The sequence below is a fragment of the Gigantopelta aegis genome, chromosome 3, assembly GCF_016097555.1.
Source record: "Gigantopelta aegis isolate Gae_Host chromosome 3, Gae_host_genome, whole genome shotgun sequence".
In the NCBI taxonomy this organism is placed as follows: Eukaryota; Metazoa; Mollusca; class Gastropoda; order Neomphalida; family Peltospiridae; genus Gigantopelta; species Gigantopelta aegis.
Genome location: NC_054701.1, coordinates 79,347,896 through 79,360,008, shown reverse-complemented (window position 1 = coordinate 79,360,008; position 12,113 = coordinate 79,347,896). Strand labels below are relative to the sequence as shown.

At 36.6% G+C, this 12,113-nt stretch overlaps 1 protein-coding gene across 3 annotated transcripts in view; it reads left to right on the top strand.

Moving 5' to 3' along the window:
• The window catches only part of LOC121369132 (filamin-A-like), a 144,839-nt gene that overhangs the window by 120,915 nt on the left and 11,811 nt on the right, over window positions 1-12,113 (top strand). For all 3 annotated transcript variants that reach the window (XM_041493999.1, XM_041493998.1, XM_041494001.1), the window contains 3 exons: window positions 7,329-7,532; window positions 8,981-9,133; window positions 9,580-9,708. In XM_041493999.1, the coding sequence (XP_041349933.1) occupies window positions 7,329-7,532; window positions 8,981-9,133; window positions 9,580-9,708 (486 nt within the window). The remainder of the gene's footprint in view (window positions 1-7,328; window positions 7,533-8,980; window positions 9,134-9,579; window positions 9,709-12,113) is intronic.

The window sequence follows — 12,113 nt, the reverse complement described above, 5'->3', positions numbered from 1 at the left end:
GAACAACAGGTTCCTGATATTTGATGGTTCAGTTTTCCTTCACTGGCATTCTGGGCTAATTAAATCCCATTCACTAATGCATTATCTCAAAGCCCATTAAATATGAAATTATAAGTAAGTGGTAATCGCTTAAAAGCATTTCCTAGTATATGTATGTAAGGTCAGCTGTGCCAGGGCCAATTATTTTTTGTCAAGTTGTAAAGGGCTTAATTTTAAATAGGTTTTCAACAGCAATTAAGGTTTCACTTATTTTAAGCACATTGCAGTCAATCATCTTGCTGTGGCATTCTGTAAGTTTTAGCCTCATTTCTTGATGTGTTATGCTAGAGTCAAACTACCAACTGCCAGCAGAAAGTTGACCAACTCAACGGTTGCATTGTAATTTCCCCAACTCCTGACTTAAGATGGGTGTGCTCAGATAAACAACTAATGGGAGTTTTATGACGAGAATCGAGTTATAAGAGCGCTCAGATTAGCAACTGGACAGTTGTAGAAGTCATGACAGCAGAAATTTGGCCAACTTTCTTCTGGCAGTGCAGTTGGGAGTCTAAGCCTAACATTATTCAAACATTAAATACACATACAAGTATACATATACAGTGAGAATGAATAACAAAGTATACTGATGGAAAACAATAAAGGAACACATACATAGTAACAGCAAATATTTTACTGTAACCAGAACTCTCACCCACAGTTTTAGGAAATTAACACTTGTCAAGTGTGTGTGTGTGTGTGTGTGTGTGTGTGTGTGTGTGTGTGTGTGTGTGTGTGTGTGTGTGTGTGACTGTGTGTGACTGTGTGACTTTTAATCATGCTCATATACCACAGTCTGTCTGTCTGTCCCGGGTTCCGTCTCTGGATAGCCAGGAGCCCAATCTGAGACAGAACTGTGTCAAGTGAGCGCTTTGCCACTGGGCTACATCCCGCCCCTTATCAGCAAAGAGTCCCTTTATGCATTTTCTAATACACTGTAGTTAGAATAGCACTAAATGGCCTTTAATAAATTACCCGTGACGTACTGGTTGAAATTGGCAGTCTCTTGAAGGGTTCGGTGATAGGGATCGATCCCATGACCCGTGGTGACTCAGACAGAAGCTTTACCACTGAGCAGTACATCCTGCTTGTACACCCTGAGTGTGTAATGGGTGTTGATGCTTCCAGGTTGGACTATACCAATTCAAATCCCATAGGCGACCATGTTAACGTTTGTGTTTAAAAACACTATATGCAATATATCAACCAAACTGTGACCCATAAATATCAGTACTACAACACCTACCTCAAAGTATTAACTGCAGAAAATGGTACCTTTCATGGCTCATTTTCGGTATAACCAGATGTTTCTGCAACACCCCTAGTTTCGCACAAAATTTTAGTACTTTTTTTTACAGGTACCCCATACATGTTCCAAGCACAAGGCTACTTGACACGGTGGTACTACATCAAATAAAATTGCATACATTTTAGCCCAGATGAAACTATTTTTTTTTACAACCAACACACTCACATTTATAACCAATCACAGGACTTGTGGTGTTAACTTCTCTATCAAAAGTTCGGTGCACCTCGAACTTCGACCCAGCCGGAAATTAATTGGTATAGTGCAACCTCCAGCATGTTGCATCAAGTCGAGTGGTTACTGAGTGGAGCATGGAGCATTTCCTTCCTGTCGGCAGGCACTAATTCACCAGACGAGATAAAGATGGCTTTTAAATGCTCAAATATCAAGATACATTTTAAATGTTTTAAGTCGTTCATTTGGGGTGTTAGAAGTAGGTCACAGACAAGTAATTAACTAAATGATGTAATGATGGTTTTTAAATGTTGAAATCTCAAGATTCATTTTAAATATTTTAGGAAACTAAGCTTGGTGGTTAACTTTGGGTAGTGATGGTTTTTAATTGTTCATATATATCAAGATTAATTTTAAATGTTTTGTAAAAATAAACATGGTGGTTAATTAAATAATTTGGATTGGTTTGTCACAGTGAAGTAATTAACTGAGATAATGTTCTAAAAGTTTTTAAATCTTAAAATTCATTTTAAATATTTAAGAAAAAAGAAGCATGGTGGTTAATTTGTGTTTGATTTTCACAGAGAAGTTATTGACTAAATGAGATTGTGATGTTTCTTAAATGTTCAAACCTCCAGATTCATGTAAAATATTTGAGAAAAATAAACAAGGTGGTTAATTTAAGGTGGTTTTTCAGTTTACGTTACTTTCAAATACCAGAATGGTTAATAATGGTTTAAAAGGTCCAAAATGTCAATTGAAGGAGTAACCTTTGATGTGGCTGTAGAAGGTTTCTTCTCTAATTTTCTTGACATCATGTCGCAAATAACTTCCAGGATGGGATGTAGTTCAGTAATGGGTTGTAGACTCACTAATGTTTGTCTTGAACTAACTTGGTGCAACATAGCTTGTATATATCAAAAGCTGTCCAGTCTAGGAGAAAATGCATAATGTAAAAGCCCTTTGGCTTGTTAAGTAGGAGCAATCTTAATATAAACATACCGGTACTTGTTACGGTACAAAATAACTGTGGTTTAAAAAGGTTCTCAGGTGTTAGTAAACAACCATTCCTCTACTTTTCGAACAACTGCTGCATAAACAAGATGCTAATATGCTATGAAACTGTAACTCCTATACTGGCAACATCCACTGTGTTTGAAAATCTATTTAGGAATTAGCAGTCATTGAAAAAACAATGGTTTCATTTTAATAATAATTAATCAGTGATTTGCGAGCCATTCAGATTTTAAAAATAAGTTGTATTATTATATAAAATAATTCACTGTTTGTTCCTATGTTTCATATACCACATATGCTTATATAATAATCTTTGTCAGGGCTCGAAACGGCCTGTGGGAGACTTAAATATTAAAAAATAATGGCGTTAGTCGCCAAAATGATATTATTTTGGCAATCTTCTTTAGAGATATAACATATGAGCCACTATTAATATTTGTATTGCACATATTTATTCCACATTAAAATCTTGCTCATGGTTCATAGTTTGCTTACCTTAAGTTGCCACATCCATAATAATTGTTTGGGCCATAATATTTTTTGGCGAGTTTCGAGCCCTGTATGTATGCTCTATGGTATGCAACAAGTCATAAAACACTTGTTTTTTATCATTCATTGTAAAACAACAAAGATATTTTATTTTTTTCCCGTTTGTTTACTTGTATTGTTTTTGTTATTTCCTACTTGTAAATATGCTCGGCACAGAGATATCAAGTTCTTTCACATCTGCGGATGTGCGGATTTTCCTTTTAAGTTCTTTTTCTCATTGACTCTACAATTAACAACCACAACTCAGGTTGTCAAGTTATCAAATTTCACTCATTTTTTTCCTTCAAGTAATTGGCTATTCGAGGCAAAACCACATGTAGTGTTATGGTTTAACGAAACTTCCCGAGTTTAATAGTGTAATTAGCTGATTATGACAGTTATTAACCTGCTTTGCAAAAGTGCATCCTCATGTTGCACAATGTACATTATTAAAAAAACATCTTTGTTACCTCAAAAAACTACAAATTAGTCATGTTTAGATTGGCTTGTAACGCGATTTAACAAAACTTCCAGGGTTTAATGTATTTAGGTGATCATGACAGTTATTAACCTGCTTTGCACTATTAAAACAAATCTTTGCTACTTCAGAAAATCACAAATTAGTAATGTTTAGATGGCCTTACAACATGGTTTAATGAAACATCAAGCTTTTAATAGTGTATTTAGGTGATTATGATAGTTATTAATGTGCCTTGCAAAAGTGTATCTTGATGTTGCAAAATTTACTCTATTAAAAACAAAATCTTTGTTACTGCCGAAAATCAAAAACTAATACTTTTTAGACTGCTTTACAACATGATCACTTATAAGCACTGATCTTAGCTTACATATGCAGGTGGGCAGTGAACGGTTGTTGGTTTTGTTTTTTGGGTTTTTTGGGTTTTTTATTTTTATTTTAAGGACATTCAGAATACTGCATATTGTTTAAAAAAAAAAACTTTTTCATTCAATTTGAAAAGAATATGAGCAGATCTTTATCCTTTGATGAAATATCTATGATTTTATTTTATTATGGCGTAATAAACTGGGGTACCTAAAGTCAGTGCCTATAAATACATTAATATTATTACTTGTACCTTTAATTCAATAATAATATTCTTTATTAAATAGTCTAAAAATGCACTCATTTACCATTAATTATAACTAAATAATAACTAGTAAGAGTGATTTTATTAAAGGGACATTCCTGAGTTTGCTGCAATGTGTAAGATGTTATCGACTAACAGACCTTTTAACAATTGTAATTATATATGAAATATATTTTTCTGCATAAAATATTAGTGGCTGTATATTAAATGTGTTCTTATTGTTCTAATATTTGTACTAGGTTAAATTTCATTTTATTTTCTAACAAAATCCAGTTTGGGTTTCTTACAAATATTAAGATGACCAGAAACACATTGAATATACAGACACTGACATTCTAGACAAGAAAATATATTTAATGTGTAAGTTTAATCATAGAAATATTTTATTAGTCGGAAACATCTTACAATTCATCAAACTCAGGAATGTCTCTTTATGAGTAGCTCATGGAGGGGCAGAAGCAAGCAAGTTCCCTCTCTCATTATCTGTCTGTTATATAATTATAAATAAAAATGTGTTTAGTGTCTTTAAATATTTCATTTTTTACTACAAGTATTTTCTATTACTAGAAATATATGCCATGTGTTGCAATAATACACCGTCTCCAAAAGGTATTGTTAAATAATGTGCTGAGGTGTCGCTGAATAAATTCATCAAGTCATAAGAAATGTTACAACCTATTTTTGTGTGGCTGATAAATATGTAGGATGATACTTAAAACACAACCTATTTTACTTTTAAAGACTGTATTCAGTAGCTTAGTAGTAAAGTGCTTGCCTGATGTGCAGTCTGTCTGGGATCGATCCCCACTGGTGGACTATTTTTCATTCCAGCCAGTGCACCACAACTAGCACATCAAATGTCTGGGAAAGTGCATATATATATATAAAAAAAAAATCCGTTGCTGCTAATAGAAAAATGTACCAGGTTCTCCTTTAAGACTGTGAGTCAGTATTACCCAATGTTTAACATGCAGTAGCTGATTAATGTGCTCAATTGGTGTTAAACAAAACAAACTTTGTATCAGGAATGTCGTTACATAATCTAAAAACATTTTTTGAAAAAAATAATAACATTTGAAACAACAACTATGAGTAATCTTATAGCTTGTAAGAATCTTTCCACACAGTGTGTTTAGAACTGATGCCAATGTTAATGAGTTTTCCCTCACTTGTGCCCCATAAACCTGTGTGTGTTCTATTTATCATCCTAATAATTACCCAACAAACTGGAATCAAGGTCTTGCGGCTAACAAGAATAACACACAAAAAAAAGATGAGAAGTAAGAAAGAAAGAAATGTGAAGTATTTTAGAAAGTCTAAAATTGACGATAATGAGCTACTAAGTACATTTCGTTTGTGATTTGCTTTAAATCATTTGTTACGAAACACACACATTTACACTGAGTTAGGTAAATACTTACAGAAATATACTTAGATTGGAATGGTGGCTTATACAGTATATACTGATTGAATAAAATAAGGGATCACATATATGGTACAAGCAAATAGTGACTACAATCAACACTCTGATCCATGTCAGACATTAACCTTATTGACTTTCATTCCTACATTCCTGACATTTAATCCCACATCCGTGACATTCAATCCCACATTACTGACATTTAATCCCACATTCCTGACATTCAATTCCACATCGCTGACATTCAATCCCACATCACTGACATTCAATCTCACATTCCTGACATTCAATCCCACATCACTGACATTCAATCCCACATCACTGACATTCAATCTCACATTCCTTACATTCAATTCCACATTTTACTTTCTATGTTAAAGTCTGTTTTGTTTAACGACACCTCTGTAACAGATTGCTTTATTAGTCATCAACTATTTCATAATTTTGGCATATGTACATGTAGGCCTAGAGACAAAACCACTACATTTTTCCCATTGGTAGCACTTTCCCACACACACAGGACAGAACATACCACAGCCTTTGATATACTAGTTGGGATGTGGGGGGAATGGATCTGCTAAGGTAATTCAATCCTATGATCAAAGCACCTTAGGCTAGATCTTGTTCCTCTTTGTATGTTATGCAAATATCTATGATTTAATAATGATTTTTTAAATGTGCTTTCCCATATCAAGTGTTCCCTTATTTCTTTGTATCAGTATATTTAAAGAGAGGAATGTGGTGGTAGAATTTTAGTGATTACATTTTTAGCTTACTTTGAAGCATGCTAAATTGGATGTGCAACTCAAGCTGTGTAGACTTCCTGCCCAGAACACTGGTTAATTTGTTACATATGATATGGTTATAAAGAGAACCAGCAAGAGATCTTCTATGGGTACATTTCTGCAGTCATTTAACAGCGGAAAAAAACTTTAATAGCCAAAAATGTTTTACACTGCCTGATATAATAGTCAGTGCATTTAATGTTTGAGATTTGTAGTCTGCTACTGGTCCACCTGAAAGGGAACTACAGGTTTTATCTCTGTCCATCTGTTCCACATACAGTTTACTGGACATTTTTTTTTTTTTAACAATGCCTCAAGATATTGAGCTGAAATATGGTGTATGGCTTTATCATGTAGAGTTGCAGATCAAGGTCGACTTACATAGGGATATGTCCATTTTTGACAGAGTTAAGGCCCTTGAAATTCGGAGGTATGGAAATTTGTTGGGCCTGGTAGGGGACATGTATTGCTTTAGCAGAATGCTTATTATGGCCCTTGAACTTAGGAAATACAGACGTTTATTGGTCCCAGTAGGGGACATGTATTACTTCAGCAGTATTCTCAGAATGCTTTTTTTTTCTTTTAACAGTTATCACATTTACCCTTTTTTTCTGCAATATTTATGGCCCTTAAAATTAGGAGATATTAAAAGTTGTTGGGCTCCATAGGGGTCATGTATTGCTTTTATCAGTACTCTCAGAATGTTTTTTATTTTTTTTTTGGGGGGGGGGGGGGGGGGGGGGGGGGGGGGGGGGGGGGGGGGGGGGTGGGGGGGGGGGGGGGGGGGGGGGGGGGGGGGGGGGGGGGGGGGGTCACAGGTATCACATTTACCCATTTTTGACAAAGTTATGGCCCTTAAAATTAGGATATATTAAAAGTTGTTGGGCTCCATAGGGGTCATGTATTGTTTTTATAAGTACTCTAAGAATGTTGTTTTTTTGTTTTTTTCGCAGGTATCACATTTACTCCGCATGAAACTGGAGAGCACTTGGTGAATGTGTTCAGAAATGGAGACCACATCGCCAACAGTCCGTTCAAGATCTTCGTTGGAGAGAGTGAGCTGGGAAATGCCAGGAAGGTGAAGGTCAGTGGGAAGGGCCTGAAGGAAGGCATGGCCAATGAGATTAATGAGTTCACTGTCGACACACGAGAAGCAGGTGAGACGTACAGAGAGTTTTAACTTACATCTGATGAGTGATTTACATATGAATTCACAGAATATTTGCAGCAATGTTCTTACAATATGAAGATTATTTGTTTTATATAGTAGAGTTTTAAACAGGGTTCGTAGCGGTCTTTGAATTCCTTCAAAGTCTTCGAATTTGAAAAAAAAATGTTTTAGGTTTTTGAAAGTCTTTGAATTGTAATAAAAGTCTTTTAAAAGTCTTTAAATTCTCACAAATCATAGCCAAAGCAATGATGATATCTTTTACAGCTGCATGCACTTGATATTTTCCAGTTACAGGGTTTAATATGTCACGATGCATGTAAAAAAGATCAGTGTTTGCCATGAACAGCAATGTAAATGAACTGATTTGGTATTTTTATCACATTCTATTGTCTTTGACCGGTGTGTAAAAGTCTTTGAAAGTGGCAGGTAAAAGTATTTGAAAGTCTTTGAATTTGTTTGGTCTTTAACCCTGTTAAAGTAGATTAGTAACACCTGGGCTCAAATTTAATGGCTGTAATATCAAAGCCAAACTGTCCACTGAAAGTAACAGTACCAAAACCGACTTCTACCAATGTGGTTCAAGTTAATTGTGTAACTGCTAGTATCGTAACACTGATGGGTGATGTTCCAATGATCCATTATAATTGAATATTGACCAACTGGGCTCTACCAATGTGATTATCAATTATAAAAATCCACAACTGATTGTGTATGAAAATGTTAACTGTAATTGTTCCTCCAGTTTAGATGAGGGAATTGATGTAAATATACTGGGGTTGGTCTTCATGTGTATTAATAAGTAATTAATTAAGTATTTAGTACGTGGTTTGTTTTTAATATACAGTGACTATATTAAAAACAAACAACGTACTAAATACTTAATTAAAGCTAAAATTAGCCATTTCTAGGGTCTTGATCCCGGAGAACAAGGCAATCGCTGCACGATCCTTATAATTCAAATCCTTCTTATATTAGGGGGCGGGACGTAGCCCAGTGGTAAAGCATTCGCTCGATGCACGGTCGGACCAGGATCGATCCCCGTCGGTGGACCCATTGGGCTATTTCTCGTTCCAGCCAGTGCTCCACAACTGGTGTATAAAAGGCCGTGATATGTACTATCCTGTCTCTGGGATGGTGCATATAAAAGATCCCTTGCTGCTAATCGAAAAGAGTAGCTCATAAAGTGGCAACAGCGGGTTTCCTCTCTATATCTGTGTAGTCCTTAATCATATGTCTGATGCCATATAACTGTAAATAAAATGTGTTGAGTGCATTGTTAAATAAAACATTTCTTTTTTTTCCACTTCTTATATTCATATAAACCAATAGTATAGTCGACAGTTGGTGCAAACCGATTATAACTGATGTTCGATGATGATACATTTCCAACCGATTCCCAACTCTTAACACAGATATTTGACCGTTATATTTCAGGCTATGGTGGAATGAGTCTGTCGATAGAAGGACCTAGCAAGGCAGACATCGAGTGTCACGACAACGAAGACGGAACCTGTCAAGTCACCTACAAACCGACAGAGCCTGGAACATACATCATTAACATCAAATTCGCAGATGAACATGTACCTGGTGAGTAATAGACCCAAGACTCATGCTTATAAAACCATTTCTACCACTAGTTTTTGGCAACGGGGAAGTTTTTGTGTGGACCAGACAGACATACTTGAATCTATTAAAGGGCTGTCCAAAATTGATTACATAGGGTGGGGGATGGCAGGCAATGCTTTGGTATACTCTGCACTCACCAAATAAATATTTTTAGAGAAAATGTTGCAGGAAACCTATTAGTTATAAAATATTAATTATGGTGTTGCAGAACTCCATCCCAACACCCCACCCCTACACCCACCCCTAGACTCCCACCCCTCCACCCTATACCTGTCACCTCTACCAAGAGATCATAGTCGTTGTGATGTGGTGTTTTATCATATATCATGGTATTTATCATATGTAATGATGTACAGTGGAACAGTTTACTTTTTTCTTTAAAATATTTTATAATTTTTATTTTAAAGGCAGTCCATTCAGTGTGAAGGTTGGCGGTGAACCATCGTCTAAGATCACAGAACGAATCACACGCCATTCAGAGGCGGTCGGCATTACCACTATTGGTAGCCAGTGTGAACTGAGTCTCAAAATACCTGGTGAGTTGTTGCTATCTCATTTCATTGCTTATCATTTCGGCTTATGATAATCTGTTACAATAATAGTGTTAAATGTTAAGTTCTTATCTGGCATAGTTTTAGTCCAACTTTTAATATTCTAAACCAGAAGCCAGTTTCTCAAAACATTGTAAGTTTACATCTGCAACTTGCATTTATATCTGCCATATGTTTACATGTGTTTACACGTGTTTGGCATCTATTTCAAGCAGAAAATTACATCATTATGGAAGATGGAGCATTTTTTAAGGTCAAAAGAAAATGAAATATGTGTTCTTCTAACTATATTTGTTGTACTTTAATAGTAATAAGAATTGTGGTTTAGTCGTAGATTTATGTTTACATGCAAAACTAGGCTTACGGTGTTTTGTGAAATTGGGCCCTGGTCTTTTATCTCTTTTGGTTGTTAAAAATTGTGATTCTGTCCACAAGGTGGAATAGGACTTCACAACCATTTCCAGCTTTAATAATTTTGGCTAAACCACTACACGACTTGAGTCTGGTTGACTGAAAAGTTATGTGTTGTGGTGGATTCAAGAATATTCCTTTTCTTCATTCTCTTGCACTCTTTTACTGGCTAACCCCATCAAAATGATTTGTTTTAGCCTTGTGTTTCGGTGCTGTTACCTGTATGTTACATAAACTTTCCTTTCTTTTTTATACTTCCTATTCCTTTCTTGTCTTTTCCCCTTTCGTCTTTCTCTCCTCTCTTCTTTTCTCTCACCCCTCTGTCTTCTTCTTTCCGTTTTTTTCTCCTCACCACACCTCTAATACTCCTCTCCTATCATGTTCTCTCCTCTCATATCCTTTTCGCTCCATTCGTATCCTCCTCTTTTTTCCTTCCCTCTCTCACCCCTTCTACTCTCCATTCCCTTTCACATCTCCTATCCTCCCCTCCCATTTTATCCCGTTCACTCATTCCTTCCTTTTTTTCTCTTCTCTCCTTTCCCCCTCCCCTCTTCTTCCTCTCCCCTCCACTCTTCTCTCCTCTCCATTCCCTTTCACATCTCCTATCCTCCCCTCCCATCTCATCCCGTTCCTTCATTCCTCCCCTCTTCTCTCTTCTCTACTCCTCCCCCTCCTCCCTCTTCTCTCTTCTCTACTCCTCCCCCTCCTCTCTTCTCTCCTCTCCATTCCCCTCACATCTCCTATCCTCCCCTCACATCCCCTTTCCTCGCCTTATATCTCCTATCCTCCCCTCACACCTCCTTTCCTCCATTCCTCCCCTTTTTTCCTCTTCCCTCTCCCCCTCCCCTCTTCTCTCTTCTCCATTCCCCTCACATCTCCTATCCTCCCCTCCCATTCCCTTCCCTCCATTCCTCCCCTCTTCTCTCCTCTCCTCCACCCCTTCCTCTCTTCTCTTCTCTCCATTCCCATCACATTTCCTATCCTTCCCTCCCATCTCCTATCCTCCCATCCCCTTCCCTCCATTCCTCTCCTTTTCTTCTCCTCCCTCTCCCCTTCCCCTCCCTTCCCCCTTCCCTCTTCTCTCCTCTCCATTCCCCACACATCTCATATCCTCCCCTCCCACCTCATATCCTCCACTCCCACCTCATATCCTCCACTTCCACCCTTTTCACTCCATTCTTCACCTCTCCATTCTTCCCCATTGCTTTCTTTTTCCTTTAATTTCCTTTCCTTTTTCACTTCCTTTCCTTTCCTTTTCTTCTCTCAAACTGTGGACCATGTGTTTTAATTACCATGTATTTTGACACCTGAAGCCACTGATTAAACAATGTGTTGTTCTGCTTCTAAACAAGCACTCCTTTACTTTCCTTTTCTCAACTCTCCTCTTTAACAGTTGCATTTAGTAATGGCAATGAAATGATCTGCTAAATATCCACACTGCTGTAGGTGGAATCTGTTTAGTGTTTCCAAGTCACAGTATCTAGAAAATTCCACAGTTCCATATTTTTTTAAAGGTAAAAAAACCCACCATCCTCTGGAGTACAGAAAGCTACATTGTATAATGGACTGATATTATAATAGTTTAGAAAGCTGAATGGTGGACTAATTTGCAAAAGTTTCATAAATATTCTGGCAAGAAAAGTGGTTTGACCTTTTCCGAGTGTTTCTGTTATGAATCAAGTAAAGCTATAAATGTGCATTTGTTGATGGTTGTTACAAGCTGGTTAATTTTGCAGAATGTTCCAGATAAAAGGTTTTTCATTTTCGTGTGTTACTAATTGGTGTTTGGCATGAAAACGTGGACTAAAAGCATTGATAGATTTTTTTTCTTAGTACAAGTTTATCTTAAGGAATTTTTATTGCTTCTTTTCCTTCCTGGCAACTATGACTAGGGGTAAGCTATGAAGATTTTTAAGTATGTATTTTCATTTGGTTTTGTATTGCTTGAATGCACCTGATGATGGAGATTACAGATTATG